The sequence below is a fragment of the Balearica regulorum genome, chromosome 6, assembly GCF_011004875.1.
Source record: "Balearica regulorum gibbericeps isolate bBalReg1 chromosome 6, bBalReg1.pri, whole genome shotgun sequence".
In the NCBI taxonomy this organism is placed as follows: Eukaryota; Metazoa; Chordata; class Aves; order Gruiformes; family Gruidae; genus Balearica; species Balearica regulorum.
Window position 1 is genome coordinate 42000007 of NC_046189.1, and position 24168 is coordinate 42024174.

The window sequence follows — 24168 nt, forward strand, 5'->3', positions numbered from 1 at the left end:
TACAAGTCCCTGGATTTTAGAAGCGTGCAGCATTACGTGTGTTATTTTCTGAATGGCACTGTAAGGAGCTGGTAAACCCTGCCAGAGCTGCCTGGTGTTCGGCCGTGTCCGGGGCAGCTGGGAGGGATGGATCGCTCCTCTTGCATCGGCAAAGCGACGACGCAGACTGTAAGCCCCTGGTTACCAGTACACGAGTTTCCCAAGCTTGAAGGAACAGGCAGCAGAGCGTGCTGGAGAGAAGCATCCTTCCAGGCACCAGTTGAACCAGGCTGAGACACAAACTGGTATTTTTCCAAATTTATTAGCAAGCGTTCTCATTGCGTCTCTGTAACATGTGCCATACCAGGCATCCTGGTGTTGCAAACTCATTTTTAATTTAGCACTTTGCCATCTTTAATCCTCTGAAACATAATATGATTTTGAATGCTGCTTTGGCAGTAAAAAAAAAAAGGCAAAAATCAAACTAAACCGTCTCCATCGCTGGAGGTTCCCGGTGGTCACTGACTTGGTTCTTAGCTTTGTCATTTAAAGGGGGCACCTCGGATAACGAGCTGGCTACCGAGCAACGCGATGCAGGTTTTCAGAACTGAATCACAGAGGGATGTGCATAGACCGACTTCCCTGGTCACATTGCTCGCCCTTCGAGTGCGCTGGAATATCGGCTCAATCAAACATCGGTTTTCTGTGAGGCTTCTCGAGTCAGTGAAGGATAGCAAAAGCCTGATTTGGATTAAGTGTTCAAATTGTTATGCTTACATAAAGAAAATTATTCTCAGTTCTGCAATTTCTGTTTCATTCCAGGTGAATTTTTTTTTTCATCTTTCTCATCATGAATTGATGTCTTGTTCTGCAGGAATGGCACGGTTAGCCAGTTTTGAAACACTGTCCTTGTGTGGCAGTTTGCAGGACATGCTCATTAGGAAAATTGCAGGTGTAATGCGATGCTGCAGCCGTTTGATTTGTTCTACTTGGAACATACCTGCTGCTCTGTTAAAACAATCTACTTCTTTCCTGAGGTATTTTTAATCCATTCATTTGTGTGCTACACTTTACGTAGCTTTTTGTGATGTTTCATTTCTTTTTTTGCACCCAAGGACATTTTACTTATGCTTTCTTATTTAAGCATAAGCAGACTTATTAGTCGTTAATTATTTCTATATTTCCTCTGTGTCCCATCGATTTATTTAGCAAGTAGTGACGATAAATAGGTATTGATTCATAATAGCTTGGTTTTAAATTGAGCGGAAGGGAATATAAAGGTTTACTGGCGATCCATACAAATGAGGTCCTTGCTTGAAGACAATATATGGTAGAGGAGCTTTGGGAAGGGAGAACCTGTCAGGGTGGTAGTGGGGAGCATATGAGGACCCAGTGGAGAGAAGGGGAAGAGACAGCTTGAACTGAAGGGTGGACTGATGCCAGTGACTTGGAGACTTGGGGCACCACCATGCTGGTGGGATCCCGAGACCTGAAGAGCCTGAAGTTAAACCTGCCCCGTGAGGTGAGCATGCCAAACCCACCAAAGGCTCCCCATCTCTACTGCTAAGTTTTGATAAATGCAGAACTGGAGTTCACCTTGCTGGAGTTCGTTTAACTAAAGAAAACTCAAGTATGAAGTTGAGTCAGATTGAGTGGAAGAAGGGTTATTGCTTTTTTCTGTCCCAGCAGGGCTGAACCAAGTGTGGAAATAGAAATCCCTGTAAGAATTGTAAAGCAAAATAGAAACAAGGTGTTTGGTGAGTCCACAGGGTGTTTTCATTGCGAGATGGCATTTCTGATTTGGTTTGTAACTCAAATACCAAAGCGTGTGTGTACGGTGGGGGCAGGCTGTGTTGTTTGCGATCTTGGGCTATAACAGTGTTAATACCCTTTTTCCTCGTGTTCAGCTTCATCGCATCCTCACAGTACAAAGCACTACGAAACACAGATACTGCTTTTCTCCAAACACTTCCAGTGCCTTCCCATGAGGAAGATTAGCTTAATCGTAGGTGATGATTGAGTAGCACAAATAACAGCAGTAATGCACATCTCTTCCTCCAGAAGAGGCAGCATTCGCAGAGCCCCACTCCCCCTTGCCCAGAAAACGTTATTTTTATTTTTAATAAAGTCTCTTTTTTTCTTGAAAGCAAAGATGTTTTCAGTTCAGTCCTGTGTAGCACTCATTGCACAGCTGGCTTTTGGAGTCAGGCAGGTGTTCTTGGTCTAAACAGAGTCAAATGAAACTCCTTGATTGCAGAACAGCTGATAAATTACCTCTGTTTCTTGCAGGGTGGAGGTGGGGGGAATCTTGAAGAACTTTAGAAATTTTATAAAACCTCCCCAAATGCCTCACTGAGCACACTGTAGCCCAGAAGATGTTCTGAGAGCTGCCGAGCAGATGAAGGCTCCTGGCACCTGGATTTGATTTGTCTTCACTTTTCTGCCATCCCCTCAGTTATTATGGTTTAAGTTCTCTATATGGGTTACAATGGAAGGTTTTATTTAAGTTCTTCTGTTTACTGAAGTTTAAAATTTCATGCTTTCCTAATGCCACTTAATTTCTTGGCACCGACCAAGAACATTTGGTTTCTGAGGAGTTTTTGCAGATCCAGATCATCAGTTGTGCCCAGCCACTGTGATGAGGCTGAAGTGTTTCCCAGGAGCACCCACCCTGATTTTATCCTGTAGCAATAATTTGTAGAGTATCCTGTATTTTAGTTAATTATCTAGAATTACATCATATCCTACAATTATATAATGATATGTAAACATAATTTGTTAAAGACGTAACCAGTAGAGATTTGGAAATGTGGATAACAGTGGTTATCCAAAATAAGTTAATTTTTTGTTAATTAATTGTTTTACTGTTGTTGTGTACTGAATTTCTTTACAAGTTGATACCATCTTGTGCTTTGGGGCGTGATTTCCTGGCAGAATATGCTGATAGCCTTGGAGCTCACCTCTGATAATTTCAAAATAAGATCCCATAAATAATGGAAAACAGAAGATGATGGAAACACAGCGTGCATTTCAGATATAAGTCTAGAGTGTCTTTCAAACTATTTCAGCTGAGTGCTGGCAGTTAGTAGTGCTTTGCCTACCACTGTTTCTTTGGACTGTAGTTCTTGTCTGAAATTAGATTAAAGTAGGCTACAGAGAATATTTGACCTGCTTTTTGGTTTTTGGTTATCTGTCTTAAGAACTCAAGTTACCCCAGGGAAGCAGTGGTGTTACCATCCCTGGAGGTCTTTAGAAGACCTGTAGATGTGGTGCTGAGGGACATGGATTAGCGGTTGGTCTGGCAGTGCTGGGTTAACAGTTGGACTTGATGATCTTACAGGTCTTTTCTAACTAAAACAATTTTATGTTTCCAAGTTGGCTGAGCACCTTGAGACTGGCCTTTATGTTTATATCTGTAATGCCTCACTTCCCCTCCCTGGAAGTGGTCAAGGCCAGGTTGGATGGGGCTTTGGGCAACCTGGGCTAGTGGAGGGTGTCCCTGCCCATGGCAGGGGTGGCACTGGGTGGGCTGGGAGGTCCCTGCCCACCCAAACCAGGCTGGGGTTCTGTGCACAGTTCCCTCCTGAGCTGTCCCCTTCCTGGAGTATGTTGGCGTTGAAAAGGATGTTCCAGGTTGCTGGTTCAATATTATTTTAAACTCTGAAAGTCATGCACACACCTGCAAAAGTCAGCTTGGTAAAACGGTAAGAGGTAACCAGTTTCCGTGGTGAGAGGAAATGGCATTTTCCTGTTACACTTTCTTCATGCAGAAGGTTGAGAAGTTGAATGTATGAAGTCTCCCTTTCTTTGCCTCTAAAATTGTACGTCTGACATTTCTCAGCGTGATGGGTTTCTTCCCAGGGCGCGGTGGGGAAGGCGTGCTGGGCAGCCGTGGGCTGGTGTGCACTGGTCGGGTCTCCAGCAGCGCTCGCCTCTGCTGCCCTTCGGTGCTGGGGACATCCCCTCCGCCGGAGCCGGACCTGGCGCGGGGCGAGCGCGTTACGCTGTACGGCGTGGGCATACGCTGTGCAGGGGGGACTCTAACTGATTTCCCCTCTCCTTGATTGTTGTTGTGGGGTTTTTTTCTCTCTTCATGACCTGTATTTCTGGCTTGTGGCCCACGCACCGCTCCTGATGGCCAGCGGGATGCTGCTGGCTCCGGTCTCTGACGTATAGGCTTGTGGTAGGAACGGCACTGCCGGACGTGGTGACAATTTACCTGTGGCATGATGTGACATCTGCCCCTGTTAGGAGTAATGGTGGAGAACATGTCCTTTGCGGTGAACTCACCCGAGGGGTGATCTGGATGACATGAGCAAAATAGCCATGCCTCGTCTGACGTGTTTCCCTCAGAACAGAGTGCTGGAAAACAGCAAGATGCTTTGGAAAAATGGTTTGTAACAATGTGAACAGATATGGTTTTCCTTTCTTTCATATTTTGTAATATGACGAAATCAAGGAGTTCAGTGGTCCTGCCTTTCCAGATTGATAAATTATCTGAAAAGAAGAAACGTAATTTTCCAAGCATTTCAATTTGCTAAATTAATTATTTAATGCCTATAAAGCTCTATAGTGTAGCAGCTGCGCATATGTTCACATATGCTGTACCATAATTCCAGCAAGTGGATATTGATAAAAAGGAAATCACGACAGCTGGAGAAGGATCCATGAGTTATGCTTTGAGCTTTACAAAAACTGTGCTTTGATCATCCGTTCTCTTAACAATTCCAGGTGTCGTTAAGGTGGATTATGGCGATGTATCCATCAGAAAAGCTCTAAGAGAAAACCTGAAGTGTAAACCCTTCTCATGGTACTTGGAAAACATCTATCCTGACTCCCAGATTCCACGGCGCTATTACTCACTCGGTGAGGTATGAACCATTTCCTTCGGCTAAGTGAGAACAATAAGTACGTTGTGCACATGGAGGCATCTCTAAGAAGATGAAGTGGTTTTGGAGAAAGGAAAAAAGTGCTTGTGTGCCTTCTCTGTATCTTTTTTATCCTTTATTTTGAGCAGGTTATTTTTTCTCTAAATCTTTCATAAGGGGCATTGCTATTCTGACTGTCTATGTTCACCATTAAAAATTTCTCTTTTCAATTGAGTAGAATATTGGAAAAGTGAGGTTTGTGACCAATATTACATAACATGCAGTAGTTGAAGGAAACTTTCCATCATCACGTATCAGTTACATGTAGAGTAGAAAAAGCTTTTTTGCCTTTTTTTCTTTTCAAGAAATGTGTTTGTTCACTGATGCTGTGGTTCCCAGCAAGGTTGCCTGGAGCTGAGCATCACAGACATTCCTAATAACCTGGTGATTCCAGTACCACCAAGATCTGAAGTCTCCTTAAAATTCAGATAATTCACTGTTAAAAATATTCTATTGAGTTATACCTACGCTGACTTTTAAAAGCTCTTGAATGGTTTGATGTAAAGATAGCTACAAATAGAATAGCAATCAAATGAGCAAATGGCTTTTACAGCCAGGAAAGTAATTTACTATTGAAACTTGCAATTGGAGTGAAAACTAAAAGCCGCAGTAGGTTTTCCAGTTTAACTATGACAAAATGAGGTGAAATGTCATTTTACAGCAAGGAAAGAACTCACCTAACAAGTGTCAAATAATAAGGTTTTGTACGATATTGTCAAACTGGAAAATAAAAGTATGAGAAAGTAATAAAATAGTTATTAAAACACCTTATTTTTACCAACGCAGCCTCAGTTTCTATGGAAACAGCAGTTCAGACAGGATCTATGAATTAAAACTCATACTTGACTGTTACAGCTGCTGACTGCCAGTTGAGCCGTAAAGTGGATTGTTAGACCTAGAGCTCAGGTACCACCATCACCAGTAATTGGACAATTTTTAAAACATCGGAAGTGTGTTTCTGAGTCATTTTCCTCTCTTTCTCCCCATCTGACTTGTCGGTGCAGCCGAGATCATCAGTCCACACGCTCTGTGCCCGGCTGCTCCGCAGGTGCGCTGTGCGTTGAGGGGCTCGGTCGGGAGGTGACCTGCTCCTCCGCTCCCGTCGGAGAGAAAACCGTGCTCAGCAGCCCTCGGGTGGGAGCCGTGGGTTTGCTGGCTGCTAAGAACCAGATTGGATAATAAATCCGGGAAAATTCTTCTCTAATGCAGTGCAATCTAAATGTAACGAGTGTTCAACATTGAGCCTCGGATTTATACTGTGCAAGTGCGTATTGTGTTCTTTTCTAGCATAAACAGTGATAAAGAGTGAATAATTTTGACAGACTGGGGGTAATGATCCTTAATTTACCTATGGCCTCCTGCAAGATAGTGCAGGTGTGATTTAAATCAGAATAGATTCTGAATATTAATTCTGGAATAGAATCACAGAATCATTTTGGTTGGAAAAGACCTTTAAGATCATTGAGTCCAACCATAAACCTAACACTGCCAAGCCCACCACTAAACCACGTCCCTAAGTGCCACATCAACCACTTCCCTGGGCAGACTGATCCAGTACTTGACAACCCTTTTGGTGAAGAAATCTTTCCTAATATCCAACCTGAACCTCCCCTGGCACAACTTGAGGCTGTTTCCTTTTGTCCTAAATTCGGACAATGTCTGTGCATGGTTCACGCGCACCACCCAACGTGTTGGAAATAATAGTCAGCATTGTATTACATTTTAATTTGGATTTTATTTGGCTCTTGCACAACTAATTCGTATATGCCAGTTGCTTTTATAAATGAAGTGCATAGTTTTTAAATGAAATTTCAAAAATGTGGAGTTGTATGGAGCGAAGTTTGTTAGTAGCTTATAAAGTTTATTCATTGTGCACTTAATGGGCAGATCCTGAAGATTGCCAAGCCTTTATTTGCAACCAAATTTTCCATTCAGTCAGAACATAACTTATATACAGTGACTGTATTATATTTGAATGTCCTAGATGGACAAAAATATGTCTCAGAACGGGCATTAAATGTGCAAAGTGTGGTGAATACTGAATATTCTTTTTTACATTTTAATCATGTAACATTGAAAGTGAATACAAAATAAATGCAAGACAAGAAAGAATGAATTTTTAAACCTGAGACATAATAATCATAGGTGAGTTTTCAAGTCACTTTTTATTTTAGTCCTCTGTTTTAATGAATCAAAAAAAAATTACCTTTCTTGGTAATTCTACTTCTTGGAAGCTCTATTTCTTCAAAAAGGTGAATTAGGAAAAAAGGCTGGGATTACCATTTGGGCTGGGATTACCATTTGGGCTAATCATTCAGACGGAGTTTAGGTCCTGCAGTGGCTTTGGTGGTCAGCAGAGGGGCACATGCTGGAGGAGAGCAGGGAGAGGGGGAGGAGGAGGGTTGTCCACGAGCTGCCTTGTCCCCCCCCGAGCTGCAGCGTTTCTGCTCCGGCTGGTCGTGGCCACGTGCAGCGGGTTACGGCAGCGAGCCCCGTACTGCCGCAGCCACGTAAAGCCATTTGCTGGGCTCTAAAGAAGGGCCGGTTGGTTTACAAGCTGCTGGAAACGGTGGAAGCCAGCGGTGCGGTTATCAGGGGGCATCAGACCGGGTGGCTGCGGCCTCTCTCCGCACCTCGGCAGCTCCGGAGGGATTTAAGCGGTTTGGAGCACGAGCCTCTGGGAGATGGCTCCCCAGCACGAGGTGGGGCGACTTCTCTCCGTGTGGTTAACGACGTTAGAGCAGATTAAGAAGAGACCACGTGGGCTTTGCTGAGCTGCTCTTCCCCAGCGTTGTTAATCAGATTGCTCCGTCTGGTTTTGCCTGCCTTGCTGCGTTAAGGCCGGGCTGGTGGCCATGGTTGGCTACTGCGCCTCGGCGGGTGGCACGGGGAGTGCGGGTGGCTGGGAGCTGCACTAAGTGCCACGGAAATATTTCTCATTACAGGGTTTCACAAGGGTTTTGCCAAAGGAATGAGGGAACCCGGAGACACGTTTTTGCTTTGCCCACGTTAAAATCAGCCCGTGCTGCTGGGAGCGGGGCGAGCGGTGTTCGTACCGCTGTGCTGTGGGGGGGCCGACAGGAAAGGGGCCGCGTGCACGTGCGGGGCTTTGGGCAGGCTGAACGCACACGCCCTCGTGGAGAGCTTCGGGGGGACCGTGGCGTCTCCTCTCGTGCGCAGCTGAAGTTGGTTGATGGCTTTTGTACTCAGCTGTTCTCCTGGATAAATGTATGTTCTAAACGTACGTTCTGGGGAGCGATGCTCTGGTACTGCTGCTCCTCGTGGCTTCGTGCCCCGATGGTCTTTGGCCGCAATTGCACGAGCTGAGCGTGGCTGGAGGGAGCCCACCACGTCGTCGCAGGCTGTGTCGCAGGCGATGTGCTTGTAAAGCCGCCTCCTTCCCGCCGTGCCGCGCACAAATTATGTCAAAATGGTTTGTTTAAGCGGAGATGTGCACTAAGCGTGTGTGTTCTTCTCTGAGGACGGACAGATTCCGAGGGGAATGTTTTATTTCAAAACTTGTAAGAAGCACGTGTTCGGTGTCAAAGCCGTCCAGCAGCCTCTGCCCTGAAGGAGTCAGGCGCTGCTCCGCCTCAGTTGGTCTCTCTTGGAGTGGAGTCGGCCCTGCTGGGAGGAAATAAAAGTGCCTCTCTTGGGCGAGCCATTACTTTTGCATTGTTTAGAAGTAAAAGTGCCTCCTGTTTGTTAAACAAAACAAAGCAGGGCATCGAATGAGATCTTCCTTGAATGCTGTTCCTGCTTAGACTTAATATGTAATTTAAAATCTCATTACGCTCTTTGTAATTATTTTCATTTTCTTTTGGGAGTGTGACATATTTACAAATTGCAAGTTAAAATATATTCATACAGTTGAATGCACGGATAATGTACTTTCTCTTACAGTGATGTATTTTTTTCTGCACAAATAAGACATTTACAGGATTTTTTTTTTTTTAAGGAATATTTTCATCTCTTTCTTTCTTCAGATCAGGAACGTTGAAACCAACCAGTGTTTAGACAACATGGGCCGCAAGGAAAATGAAAAAGTGGGCATTTTCAACTGCCACGGCATGGGAGGAAATCAGGTAAGGTAAAATAAAAAATAGGGGGGAAAAAAGTATTATTTGTACAATAATCGCTTCCATCTGCCGCTGCGTAACCACGGGCACAACAGCTCTCAGGAAAGATGGATTTGAATTCCCCCAGAGCGATGCGGGAGCTGCAGCTTCACCTGCCCACGGTTCCTCCCCGCTGCAGAAAATGGGGGTGCTGGGGGGGTTGAGCCAGGGGGGTTGGTGGGACCCGCTGCGGGTGTCGGGATGAAAAGGGGGTCCCCTCAGTCGTCCTCACTCACTGCGGCTCTGATGGAGGCATCTTGGTTCACTGTAAAAATCAACAGCAGCGATTAGCAACGATATTAATGAAAGTTCCAAAATATTTGAGATTTTGAGCTTTTAGGAGTACTCAGAAAGCTGTTTGCTCAAAGAACAGCAGCAAATTTTGAAAGCCTACCGGTACATATCCATAGGTCCAGCAAAGTGTCCAAGTGAATATATTGAATATATTCCTGCTGCTTAGAGTGCAGAGAAATGCATTTAAAGTTTCAGATGCTAACATCAGAAAATTAGATCATGAATTTGAATTTATTTTTTGGCATTGGGGGGAAAAAATCTTTTTAAAAATGAAACGAGTAAGAATTGATGTGACTTGTGGCTGAATTCATCTGTTTCCAAAATGTGTATGTGAAAAATAAACCTGCAGAATATTCATGCGGGTTGAGCTTTTTTCATGAGTGGAAATTCAGATAGTGGGGGCGTGGGGTGTCTCACTTGTCTTGGGTATGTTTGAAAGGAGTGTAAAGATAAGACGCAATCGTTCAGCTCATTGTACCACTGATGACTGTACCTGCGCTCTGCCTAAATAACAGCAAACTTTGCGTGTTCTGCTGCCTCGGATTCAAATTAGGAGAGCTGCTTCATTGGGGTTTAGGTGGGGTTTGCAATATCAACCTCTAATTAGGGGATGTGACCCAGGGAGGTATGGCTGCAGGACGGGGGGCGTGCGCTGCTGCTGCCTGCCGCGGTGCACCAGAGATGGCGTGCACGGGTGGGATGCTCCCGCACCGTCTCCATCCCCCCGTCACTGATCTGACCCGGAAATTCGTCAGAACTCACTGCAATCTCCTCCTTATTAAAGACTCCAAGTCCCTTCGTTCAGCTCCCTCAGTTAGACCTGAAGTTAGTGCTGGTATCTCTCCCCAGGAAGGGCTTTGCCCATATACCTACGGGGCAATGCTTGGGGGGAGTGGCTCTTCCTGCTAAAAACAGATGAGAAGATGCAGGACCTTAGAGTGAGTTCCTGTGTTTCTTTCAGAGGTAAGGTTGTCCATCGTATTTATCCCAAACTTCGCTATCTTTCCAAACTTGCCTTAGGAGATGGAAGTGTTAGTGTTTTAACAGGACTGCATATGACCAAGGTTGAAGATTCTCTTTACACCTTGGGCGTTTGGTGCGTTTCCCCTTCTTTCTGTAACGGTGGGAAGACCCTTCTCTTTTTCTTGAGAGAGGAGAAAAATCCCAGACGACTGTCACATCTCCAAGCCCTCAGTTCCTCTGAAGTACCAGGTGTGAGGTTAGGAGGGCTGTAAGGCTCTGAGATGGACACATGGGTTGTGAATATCTATATGGACCACGTATCCTATAGAAACCCTAATTGCTATTAAATGTAGCCATTCTTTCTGAGCCTGACCTATTTCAAACCCAAAGAAACTTTGGTTGCAGTCTCCTCTGTAGCTCTCCCATCAGCCAGAAAGCAGAGATCCGGCTGTTGTGTGCACCTGCAGGACGCAGAGGCTCCGCGGCCGTGCCCTTGCGTGAGCAAAGAGCAGTACCCGTCATCTGCTGGGGTTTGGGAGGAGTACCTGACCTACATGCAGAACGTTAGTCATCCTTTAGTGCTCGTGCACAGCTCCCATTACAAGTTATCTTTATTAAATTCTGTTCTAATGAGACATGTGGATGCTGGGGGCGGGGGGGTTGTGTGGTTACAGAAATAGCTGAGGAACAAAAGTACTGCAGAATGAAAACGAAGCAAGACTAATACCTAGCTCATTAGAGCCGAGCAAGACACATGGGCGCGATCCAGCTTGAGGCAGAGGCAAATATCTCACAGCTATTGAAGTCTTTTAAAGGACTTAAAGATGACAAGATTCTAAAAAATAAGAATTTCTTCCAGAAATTAAGAAAAATGAAATACATTAACTGAGGCTCTTTCTTTGAGAATTGTTTTCAGAGTATAAAACTGGGGAGGATTTGTTGTTATGTTGGCGTGGGTATTTCAGAGTATCCTAACTCAGTTAGGACCTGGTGGCTGCTAAGGATCTTTAAAAGAAAAGCCACAAATCTCCTAATACAGTCAAATACCATCTTAGAACTGTTTGCTTTGCTTTATATAGAAAAAAGAAAAAAAAAAAAAGCAAAGCCTGTCCTCAGATGAGCTACGGTGGGGATATGGCTTTAGTGGCTGGAGTACCAGCTCTGCGCATACGTCTCCTGGGCAGTGTGTTACTTCTGTAGCGATGTTCTTCAGGAGGAAGGTACCTGCTTAAAGAAAGCCCTGACCACGTGTGAATTGTGGGTGAAAAAACCCTATTATCCTCCTTTCCAGCCTCAGACAGAGGGGATGACACATCAATCTCACACTATTTTTTTTTTTTTCCCCCACAACTGACTCTGGGTTTTGTGGTATTTTAGAGGAAACTCGTTCCTTTGGGTGGTCTGGTAGAGGGTGAAGCAGTGGTTTGTTTCTCCTGCCTACAGCCGTCCTGATGGGCACACCGGTTAGGCTTTTACCACGTTACCATGGGAATGCCATCCGTTTCTGCAGTTACCGGGAGCGTCGGGCCTCTCTTCATACCAGTAATCAGATCACAGGATCCCACGCGGGCAGGAGGGGGATAGGATTAAGAAGAAGGGCTGGGGAATCGCGCAGGCTGGCGGTTGCACTGGAGGTGTGCTGCAGGGGCAGAGCGGGGGGCAGCAGCCGCTCTCCTCTCGGCTGCTGCAGAGCAAACGAAACAGCAAACAGCTTATTGATTTTCTCTTTAGCACCCTATGCCTTTTCTCCCGTCTGGAGCTTCAGTTGCTCCAGGTATAGCGGTGAACCTGCTTTTTGTCAGGAAAAAAATCACCAGGAAAGAAGCAAGCACACCGTGGTTGTGGGCGCGCGGCCGCAAAGCCCCAGGAAGGGTCCCGCGGTGCTCCCCGCTTTGCCGGGTGAGCTGTGCCATCGTGCGCTGCCCTCTGCTTCTCGGTTTGGTCTCGCCGTGCCCGAGAGAGCAGCTGTGGGCAGTCTGGAGCGGCAGGAGCGCTCGGTTAGCGGCGCGGAGGTCAGCTCCGTTGTCGGAGCGCGCTCCCTGCGTTTCCCCAGCGAGGAGGCTGGTGGGCGCGAAGGTGGCTGCAAGCCTGAGGCTGATGAGAGCGGTACCTGAAAGGGGCTGCTTGTTCCTTCTGAGATGTTTCCTCCAGATAAATACCGTGCTGGTTTTTCCGTACCGATGAGAAGAGCGGAGCGTCAGCAGTGGTGTGGCTGTTTCTCAGCAGGGTCCCGGCGGGCGCACAGAGCCCCGGCAGAGGCCACGTCTGGGGCCTTTTCCACCATTTTACAGCCCGCCCCAATTCCCTGAGCACAGAGGGAATGTTGCTTCATGAAAATCTCTCCCCGGGCAGGTCGGAGCTCCTGGCCTCGTTTACTGGCTGCCCAGGCTGATGGCATCGTGTGTGTGTGGCGGTTCTGCGTGGGAGAAGGATTTAGGAATTTTTGGAAGGGGCATTGTGGTTCCCGCGGGACGGGGAGTGTTTGGTCAGTTCTCAGTTTGAGTGACGGTGGAATTGCATCAGCCAGGGTTTGCTGGGTAGGAGCTTACCTGGGGCAGCTGCTGCAGGGCGAGCAACGTTTGAACGGTGTGTCTGTGTAGGTGTGCAAGGGGAACGTGGCTCCCTTCTGGTGATCTTTGATACAGAAAGTTCAGGCTCAGTACTCACAGCCCAAAAAGAACCCCAACACGCACAGTAAGGGTTGTTAGCGGGTTGGGTTTTCCCCAGTTAGCTCCAAATAATGGAAACTGTTCTAGTTCGTAGAGTTTCCATTTTTTCCCCGTTCAGACTAAATGTGTATATTTTCAAATGCCTTCCAAACACGAGCGCTTTCTGTGTAGCGGTATGTAGAAAAATAATTTATAATCTCTCGCTTTGTAAGAATTTATCGGTACGCTATGATAATTTGCTTACTGCTGGGAACGGATGGACATGCGTGAGCTGCCTGACTCGTGAGACGTTTCTGTAACGGAAGGCCTCCGTTTTCAGGAGGTTATGACGAGCCCTTTTTCCTCTGTTCATACCGCTGCCAGATGCGAAGGAGAGGCAGGCCTGCCCTGGGTACTGGACGGCAAGCGATTGAAGTGAACTTGCTGTTGATGCCAGCAGAGCCATCCGATCACAGCCGGCACTTCGGCCACGGAACACTAATGCAGGAGTCACGTTTTACATTTTTAGTGAGCTCGTTTATCGACTTACTGTTCAGTACGTTATCTCAAAGCATTTTATGCACAGGATTGAACAGAACAAATCCACTAGTTTAGTGACAGTTGGATGTTTCTTTGTACAACGGATAGAAGCTCTGCAGAAAAGAGGAGCAGAGCAGTACTCGTGCAGCTGATGTCGAACCCGATGATCTCCAGTCTCTCCTTAGAGAGCTCGCTGGGTAAGGAGACACGGCACCCATTGCAGACTTGGAGTTCAGTGCTTTGATTTGTTACTTGTGGTATCTTAGGTAAATACGAGATTTCCTGAGTGATTACCAGAAAGCGACTTAGCCCTTCTGAGCGCTTTCTGCCTTTTCCAACTTCTGCAATCTCCTGTTTTCCCTAACTTGACTTTCTGTGTAGGTTTTCATCTTCTGAACAGACCCATTATGAATAAAACTAGTTATTGCTTATATTTTGTTAGTCTATTTTGCTGATATATGATTCCCCTTGCAGACTTTACATCATTCTTATGGGCTGAGGTGATGAACCTTTGGGGCTGGAACTGTCTAATACTCTGGATTTGCTCGGGATGCAGCACAAAGGAGCCCTGGGTGATCTTCAGCACCGTTAAAATAACTGTGATTAATGGGGAACAAAGGAGCCATGCCTGCACGTTAAATAACAGTATGTCTTATTTAGCACAGTCAGAATGAGAATAATGCCTTCTTTTTAGAGTCTGTGGAAAAACTGAATTGCTTCTGCTTTAAATGGGCAGAAATGGTCACCAGGGAATGCGGGGAGGCTAGCATTAGATGTGTAACCTTGCGGTAATGAAGCCTGGGCAGATAAAGTGCAGAATCCGAGTGTTTGCTGTACCTGCTCTAAGGCGTGTGAATTTGGCACGGCATAATGAACACCACGAGATCCTGGAAGCAACGACAGCTTTTTGTTGTAGGTGTGTAGGGAGCCATCCTTCATGAAGTGATGGCTATCTGGGGGGAAAAAAAAAAAAACCACCCAAACCCAAAAAAACCTCCACCAAGTCAAAACAAAACAGACACACACAAACCCCCACAATCCCCCACCCCTGTGGGGCCAAAAAATGAGGGGGGTTTGTGTCTGTGCAAAATGTTAAATGCATCTGAAATCCAGATAGAACAACAGTGGGTTCAAAAAGGACAAAGGATTCTGTGGTGGAAGACAAAGGTTTGAATATCAAGAAGGTGTGCTCACGCTTTGCACAACGGCGTGCTCACGCTTTGCACAAAGGCGTGCTCACCCTGGGCACAGAGCGTGCTCACGCTTTGCACAAAGGCGTGCTCACCCTGGGCACAGTGTGCTCACGCTTTGCACAAAGGCGTGCTCGCCCTGGGCACAGCGTGCTCACGCTTTGCACGTAGGGCTGGCGCCAGCCTGTTTCCCAGTGCCGTGTTCTGACTGCGCTAACCCGAGGTCCTCGGCAGCCCTCGCAAGCCTCGCTAAACCGGGGTGTTTCCTCAGATCCCCGCTGCTGGTACTGTACGTGTCCCCAGAAGATGCTGCCAGCCGGTTTTCTTCTCTCCTATTTTATTTTATTTGTATTACGTTGTCCATTTAGTATAGTTCTGACGATTGACTTCGATCTGTGATAGCTGGTGGTAATTACAGTGTTTCTCTGGATTACAGTGAATCGCTCTGAATCACAGTGTTTCTCTCCATGGGCTGAGCACCAGGATAAATGAATTCTTGGCACTGGTGGTTAGAGGCTGAAAACAAGTTTTATATGAACTTTGCAAGATGCAAAAGCCAGTTCTGGCTTGGCGGTGTCTGTACCGTTCACTGGTTCATATGACGGTTGCTTTCATGGCGTTACAGGTCTCGGCATAACCTCTGCTTTAGAAATAAATCTGATCCCTACTGCTGGAGGGGCTGCAGGGAAACCCGTGAGCTATTCAGGGGCTCCCAGCTGGGCACGTCTTCAGGTCATCTAATAAACTGAAGGTCGACCCTTGATCAGATTTAATGTCCTCCTGTGGGACCCACTGTCTTGGTGGGTTTGTTGGGTTTAGTTTAATTCTCTTCCTTCAGGGTGAAAAGAAACTATTGGAGTAGCAAAACCTAAAACCTGTTCTGTAAATTAGCTGGAATTAAACCAGGGCTGGATACGGCCCATCCCAAAGGCTCCGGATGAAGGGCTGGAGCTCTGAAGGGCTGTAGCCACAGGAATTGCTCCTCTCCACCCAGGTCAGCGTAATGAGCATCCAGGCGCCAGCAGGGCTGGATGCTACAGGAGCGTCTGGGGAGGCGAAGAAAGCACGCGTGCGTTTCTTCTCGTACGATTAGATTGCATACTACACAAGCAGGAATGAAAATCACATTTTATTTTATTTTTTTCTTTTCCTAAAGAGCTGTTCTTTGTACAGTGGAGTGTCAGAACTGGGTATTTTTCCCTCCCAAGAGTTAGCGCAGTTGTTCTCTGATAGGGGATGGACTTCCCTGTTGAACATCAATCTTCCAAAAAGTCCTCTTTGGTGGAAATCCTGAGACTGAGTCGTGAGGTGCCTTTTCCACGTGGCAGTTCTGGATCGGTTCAGGTGCTAAAATGCTTAAGTGACCTTGGGAAAGGCAAGATGTCAGGGAAGAGGCAAAATATGTAAGTCCTTGCCCCCAAAAGGGACTTACCTGGTGAGACCTGGATCTTTGTTGGGTGGCAGGGGAATCGGCTTCGATTCACCTGTTTTGCCTAAGGTGACTTTCATCATTTAATGTATAAACAACTTCAGGAGGAGAGGAAAAGTGCTTTCCTTGCAGCCTTTATTAGAATATTTTAATTCCATTAGGGAAGGTGAATTTGAAATTTCCCTTTGGGAGTTCAGTAGATAATTAAAGTGGTTGTCAGAATAAATTAGATTTCTCTGTCCTTAGTCATGTCCAGTTTATAACTGTCTTTGCTGCATAGTGGACTTCTGCCTTGATTGTACAGATGCATCCTTAAGATTTAGTTCCACATAATGATGCATAAAATAAGGGTTTGTGAACAGTATTCTCAGTATTAAACCTCTTATGAGTTGACAAAACACCCTGGCTGTTTTCCAAAGAAAAGGACAACCAGATATCGGCAAAGGAAAATTCTGGCCATGGGCTGTTGCAGCCCAAATATATATATATATATGTATATATATAAATAGCTACAGATTTGTGTTGACCGCTCGACTGATTTCCACTTCATGATGTTGCTTGGCGTTTTATTGGTGTTGAACAAACTGATTAGTTTCCCAGGCTTTTACTGGGAGGAATACTTCGTTAGTTCCTTTTTGCGTGAAAGTAGTAATGAAGTTATCAGCGTCTCTCAGTTCAGTCTGGCCGATGGCTCGGTCTCAGGGGTTGGCTTTAATGGCCCTTTGGCTTTATAGGGCTTACGTCTGCCTCTAAACCTGCTGTATGGAAATGCATTCATAAAGGATATTAGCAAAAATAAATACAAAATACAGTAACTCCTATAAAAACCCGCTACCGCGCATAGGCAGTAAATCTGTCTCTATCAGGGTTGCAGGCACTGTGAAAGACAAGGTGTTGGTGGAAAACACGTGGTTCCTGTTCGTTTTGATCAGCTCCACAAGAAGCAGAAGGGCGCGAAGGTATTTCTGTGTCTGTATAGGAAAGTGCTGCACGGGTTGTGAGAGTGTTTTGTATTCTGTCAGTCTGGAGACTTTATTAGTGTCTGCTTTACTAGTATCTACCTCACATGCACTGGGGACTTGTTGAACCCCTTTTGGAAAATGAATTGGGATTAAGCAAGCCGGCAAACACCCGTGGGTTGGGGGCAGCGGCTCCTGCCCAGGAACTTGCTCCTGGTGATGGAGCGTCCCCTTCTCCTGCCCGGCAGGACCGCTCTGCTCCGACCAGACCCAAAGCTCCCGTGGCTGCAGGGGAAGGCTGGCCACGGCAAAAGCCACCAGCCCTTGGGGACGGCCGCGGAAGAAAAGCAAGGGAAGACCGGACAGAACTTTATTCAGCCTGTGCTCCCCACCACTGCTCAGCGGGGAGGTCGGTCGCGTCCCCAACACATGGGCACTTGCGGCCGCAGCAGACTGGGCTCCTGCTCCTCTCCTGTCTTGCGCTGCAATGCATGGTGTGAAATACGCTATTTAATTAGCTATAAAATGCAACATGTTGTTCTTCACTCGCTATTTTTATATATCATTAATATAATTATATCTATAATTAATATGGATGGTAGCAAAAAGCTAGCCTGATAATTTTACATCGTCTTAATTAGCATTCATGTTTCTTCCTTAAGACGGCGTGTTTTTCAAACCCATCTTCTGTGGTTGTTAATTCAGACATCACTTATTCTTTCAAAAGATATAATGGAACAGTGTATTGCAATTATCAAAGATGAGAGGAAAAATAAATATGTAAATGGAAATACATTTCAAAATATAAGTATTTGCTTTCTGTAAAACACAGAAGAAAACATGTCTCTGAGGCTAAAAACATCTCTCTGAGACTAGAAGAAAATGCCTGATGCCAATATGTTCACTGTAAAAAACCAACACAAATAAGTTGAAAATTAGAAGTTGCTTCAGGACAAATGGTAGTGGGTAAATCTCTTAATAATGAGCGTCGGAAGAGATGAATTATCTGTACGGTATAGTCACAGGAGTCATTCTTGAACCCACACTGCTACTTTGAGCAAGAAATAGTTTGTGCTAAAAATTATATCTGTGATTTTCAGATTATTAGATTATTTGCCCATGTTTCTTGTTCCAGTTATGGCATGACAGCAGGCAAATAAGTCCAGTATTTTACAAGTAAGTAAGATTTTTGGCTGAAGCTATTTAAAGGAAAAACCAGAGCCCTCCCAAAAGGTTTTTTTGTTGAATATTAATTATTGTAGCTTGGTAGCTGAATGTTATTACAGTATCTGGGTTTGAATAATGGTCGTTTCAGCCCAGGTCTTCAGCACCTCGACTACATGACATCTTCCTCTCCCCCATCCAGCCGTAGGATAGTTTTGACCACGGATGATTTTAAGGATGTGACACTTGGGAGTCTGAATACTGAGCAGTGCGCTCAGTATGAGTAGCACTGCTGGACACGTAGGGCGTGTTTTACTTATAAATGAAATAAAAATGTCTATGGGAGAGATCTATATCCCTCCCAACAAATAGGTCTGTATTTCTAGAGATCGCAGCTTAATGTTATAGTGCCAGTAGTCTTTTGGACCTATTTTAGGTAGTCTATTAATTTCTCCCAAATTTTCTTCCTCCTTGACTTCTGTGCTTATTATTCCAAAAATAATTTCAAAACAGTGTACTGGAAGGGGATTTTTGGAACTCTTGAGGAATGATTGAAAAAGGCTGATTTTGTTCTTACATTGTTTTATTTTGGAGAAGAATTTTCAGATGTTAATATAAATGAGAAGGTCATAAACAGTTGAATAATTTTTTATAAAACCTTCAGACTTGAGTTTGGTCCAGAACGTGGACTGTTCTTGTACAATTTTTGATGAAACCTCACAAATGATCCTGATTTTTTGGTTGTTTTTTTTTTGGTAACCTTATGCACTTCCATGAACTTAGCCGGATGTGCTCATGTCAGCTCGTCCGATCAAGAGGGCAATACATCTGTCGGACCTCTAGAAAAAAAAAGCGGTCATCGGTCTGATCAAACATAGACCTTTTTCATCAGTGTTTGGTTTTTACTTACTGGGGACAAGGTGTAGGCAGACATCTTACTATAAAAAAGAACAGTTGGGAAAAATCACACAGATTCAGGACACAAACTGAAACTTGGGAAGTGCATGAGTGTGACAGCTTGTACGAATTTGAAAATCTGAAAAACCTGTTTCTCCTGCCATACATTTAACGTACTCGAGTACCTGTGAATGCTTTAGTTCTCGCTGAGATTTGCCGGAGATGGACGTGGTTGAAGCTGCTTTTCAAAATGACACCCGTGTCTCCTCCTCGGTCAGCCCTCACCTATAAATTCTCTTCTCTAAATACTTACAGAACGTAACTGAGCAACCTTGTACGTATACAGAGTTTCCAGCACCTCGGCTGAGGTTATATGGGGTGGGTTTTTTAAGGCTTTGAACACAGAAGAGCGGGGAAGGAAAACGTAGAAAATATCCGTATGAACACAAAGTGGCATTTTTGATGTGCCATGGACCCATTTCACCTCCTTCCAAAAGGACAGCGTGCTTTGGGGTGCGATCTCAGCAGAGCACTGGCAGCTTGGTGTTTAAACATCTCTCTTGCTGAGTATTTGCCTGTGGCCAATGTGTTTTCAAGCGAAAGCAACGCTTTGAGACCCTCAGATTTGATCTCGGGGATTTATCACTGGGTGAATAAATGCAAAAGGCAGCTGGTGTTTTGCCGTCCCTTTGGATCCCAGATTTCACCCAGACAAGTGGCTGGCGGGCGGTGAATAAGAAATTTGGAAAATGGGAGGACCGCTGATCCGAGCAGCTCTTGCTCTCTGGCTTCGATCTGGACCTGGTTTCGTACTCCGTGATTGCTCCGAAGGACTGGTCTGAACCTCCAGCCTCAAACCCTTTGCCTTTATTCCCTTGGCTGCTTGGTGCAGCAGATGGCTTGGAAGAGTTACGTGGGGAGAGTTACCTGTCCTAGAGCAGCACTGCCAAGCATCGTGTTCCTGAGTGACGTGGTATCTCCCGCCCTCTCATTAATCCACTGATGAAGTTTTCGTTTGATGCTTGATTGATTCTTCTTCCTTGAGTGCAGTTTAATGTTTTGTTGGAAGTCTCAGTGGATCCACATCCCCTGGGGCACTGTGTTATTTGTGGTTCAGATCTCAGTCTCTTAATTATACTGTAGTCCTTTTACAAGAGGAATAGGTTGTAAGGGAACTCGGAAGCCACCAAGTAGTTGAGGCGTATGTCCACATGCTGTATTCATCTGTGCTTTGATGATAAGTCTTTGTTAATTTAAGCATTGCCACAAAAATGAATTTTTTGCATATTATTGACAGGACTGTTCCTCCATTGCAAATGTAGATACATATTTATACCCATCAAAACCTGAATGGGACATCATAATTCCATCATTTGTCGTGGTCTTGACATTATTTTATTAACTGCAGATTTTCTCATGCTCCTATTTCCACGGCGGTGTGAGCCCCAGCAGCAGACCAGATGCTCCTTGCAGCGAGGTGGTGGATCCTGCTGGACAGGCTGAGGTGGGGGGACCAGAGAACAGAAATAATTCACTTTTTGCTAAGAAAAGGATTTTCCGCAAGGAGAGGATGAAGCAATAGAGATCCTCTGAAACTTATAACTGGTTTGATAGGAGTTTGTTGATGGAGTATTCTCTTGTGTCTTCATTTATTTCCTAATTTTATTGAGAGACACCATATTTCTGAAATATTCACGCATGTGAATCTTTCACATAGATAATCCTTGGTACCCAGAGTTAAGGCAGATACTAGGAGGAAGACTTATTTTAGACAAGTTTGGATTCTTCCAATGATGGGCTGGGTTTATCCGTTGTATTAAAAGGTCTGTGATAGTTCTCCTGAAGCCAGCCACCACAATCGCATGCTTGTAGAATTCCCAGGAGGTAAAAGTGAGTGTGTGCCTGGGTGGTTCCTGGGCTCAGTCCCATAAAATTTCTTTTCCTAAACATGATATTCCTTCTCTTACATACAACAGCCATTCACCAGTGGAGAGACCTGCATGAAACCCTCGTGAAATCCAAAGCACCACCTCAATGTTTGGAGAAGAACCTAGTTCTGCTCCGCTGGAGTGAAAATTCCGTATATTCGGAATCAGCCATGGGTTAGGACTTTTGCTAATTCTTTGTCACTGCAATCGTTTTCTCTTTCCAGGTGTTTTCTTACACTGCTGACAAAGAGATCCGGACGGACGACTTGTGCCTGGACGTCTCGAGGCTGAACGGCCCCGTCATCATGCTCAAGTGCCACCACATGAGGGGGAACCAGCTCTGGGAGTACGATGCCGAGGTACCGCGGCGCCAAGGAGAGCACCCGCGCTCGCCGGGCACCCGCAGTCACGAGTCTGGGCTTACCGGCCGCGGTGTGGCACGGGGCAGGGAGCTCGTGGCACGGGCTGCCCGAGCACGGGCTGGGCACTGCGCAGTAATTCAGCTCACCTCCAGGTTTTAAATTCGGTTTCCAACGAATCTGATTTTGAGAGGGGTGAAAAAGTCAGTTATAGTTTAAAAAAGCCCATTTCTAGTAGTTGGCGTTGTCTTGCATTCTTACAAACTTAAAGAAGTATTCTGCTTTTTTTATACCAATGAAGTACAAAACAAGATTTATTTGTTTTTCAGTTACAGTTTTTCCAGTTTATTTCTGCTGGCTCTTACTGACTCTGGATTATAAATTGTGCTTAACCATTTTCCGTATCCCCGTCCCCGTTCCGTTGGACGCTGCCATGGGATGGGAGGTGGCTTTTCCTGGGCTTTGAGAGTGTGCAGGCTGACGAAATTGGATGGCTTATGGAGAGGTTGTAAAATTATTACAAATTATGCGCGAATATCTCATGATTTTATGGCCGAATAATTCTTCTTTTTAAATGAGGGAAGAAACAGCAGATGAAAATTAAAACATTCGGTTTAGGCTTTTGCTTTGAAATGTGAATGTGCAGTTTTGTACGGTGAAAGTCACACAGAGGTATTAGCATTTTCTTCAAGGTAGGACCTTTCTAACCTGTTACGGCAAGAAAAAAGCGTGCGATCCTGCCACTGAGCTGCCGAGTAGAACAACGATGACGATACTTACCGTCGAGGTGTGATTTATTTGGTAATGTTTGATCCATTCTTGAGTTTAACATGTGAATTTAAACCATTTTTCTTTTTACTAAAGATTATTTTTCTTCTCACACAAACTGCATGCATATTTTGATAATTGTTAGGTGGTGTTGAGGATGTTCATGCCTGCAGTTAACACCTGGGATTTCAGATCTTATATCCTCCTTGGTTTTGTTCCTGCAAGCACATGATAATTGATCTTTAATCAGTTTGAGATTGTTTCAAAGGGAAGCTAAGGAGCGTAGTGCTGACCGGTGCCCGAGGACCAGGAGTGGGTGTCGCAGGTTTAATTTCTCCGTAGGAAATGACACCTCCCCAAACCCAGCGGGCACGGTGCACCCAGCCTGTGCCGGCAGCGATGTCTCCTTGTGCTCGGGTGCCCTGAGCACGTGCAGGCAGGTCCCTGCTTGGGCCCGGGGAGGCTTTTGGGTGAAGTTTGGAGAGGTCACGGGGGGTCTGTCTGGTGCGACACCCCCTGATGCAGACGCCCTTTTGCCTCCTGCTCGTAGCACAGCAGTAGCATCCTCTGCCCACCGGTGCGCACGGATCGGTTTTCAGCTGTAACACCTTAAAATACCAGGTTGTCAGACTATTAAGCTGGAATATTTCAAGCCTACCTCAGCAATGCCTTAAAGGATAGATTTTGAATATTGAATAAATACTAATTTTAAAAATACACGTTTTTAATATTATTTTTAAGCTTCTACAGCCCCGTCCTAGCTAACACAACCAGTGCAGAAAGCAAGGCTGTGTCTCAGCTCTGCGCTGGACTCCGCAGGCGGGGGCTGCTCTCGCTCTCGCCTTGCCCAAGCGTCGGCGGCTGTTCCATCGCCCTGCGCACGGCCCCAGGCAGGGGTCCTCGCCACAGCCTTTTTCTCTGCACAAGCACAAAGAGCAATCTTTCCTGATTAAAAAAATATTATACTGCCAGTCGCTTTCCTTTGAATATTTTGGGCGCAGGCGACTGAAAAGGAATTTCCCCTTTGAGCCGGGCTTTCACACCGCCTGCCCCACGGTCTGCGCTTACCCGGCTCTGCTGGGCTCCATTTAGAAAAGCCAGATTAGCGCTGGCACGTTTCCATCACTGCAAAGTTAGAAGAATACTGATGTATTTAAGAGACGTGTAGTCTTTTAAAAAGTATTTCCAACATTTCATAGAAATAGCTGCTTTCGCCTTTTGCATGGAAAGCTAAATTTCTTCCAACCAAATTCGCTCTCCTTTACCTTTAACACTGGAAACATGCTGTATTTTTTCTCTTAAGTTTAGCATAAGAGATCCACAATGGAAAATTTCTAAGTAGCTGTGTAAAAACAAAATCAACCATTAGGTGGAGCTCATAAAAAAGAAATACACCGTTTTTTTATACAAGGGATCTCCGAGACAACGGTTTTGCTGTTTATTCTACGTCTAAACGACAGCCCATTGCATGACCTACCTTTCCATTTATTGACAGAAATGATTTTGTTAACAGTTTTACCCTGTAAACATTCAGACTTCGGCTTGCAAGCTTCCCTTTGATGACAGTATTGGTATTTATCTTCTATTTATGAGTCTATTAATTGGCCGAGCCGGGGGGCACCGTGCCGCGGTGCTGAGCCCTGCTCCCCTTCGCTTTGCTGCCTGGTGATGTCCGAGTGTTGCAGGAAGCCTCCAGATACATACCTATAGGCAGTATATATATATATACACACACATACCACAATATGCAGTATTTCTTAGTGAGAAAGCAACAGGCTTGTGATATTTTTAATGATTTTTTTCCAGAGAAGCAGTTGCAACACGCTGCCTGAATCCCTTGTATCCATTCATTTGTTTTTCCAGCAAAACTGCTCTCAGTTTTACATTGCTTTAGTTACCCAGAACTTGAATTAAGGAGATTGCTGGGTGTCGTGCGGTGGTTACAGACCACATCCCTGCTCCGGTTAAAGGTGATTAGGCGTTGAGGCTTGGTAATGGAGGGCA

General features: G+C 45.4%; 1 protein-coding gene across 3 annotated transcripts in view; it reads left to right on the top strand.

The window, feature by feature from the left end:
• Positions 1-24168, top strand: part of GALNT13 (polypeptide N-acetylgalactosaminyltransferase 13) — a 205012-nt gene that overhangs the window by 105386 nt on the left and 75458 nt on the right. For all 3 annotated transcript variants that reach the window (XM_075757377.1, XM_075757376.1, XM_075757378.1), the window contains 3 exons: positions 4711-4850; positions 8894-8992; positions 21262-21396. In XM_075757377.1, the coding sequence (XP_075613492.1) occupies positions 4711-4850; positions 8894-8992; positions 21262-21396 (374 nt within the window). The remainder of the gene's footprint in view (positions 1-4710; positions 4851-8893; positions 8993-21261; positions 21397-24168) is intronic.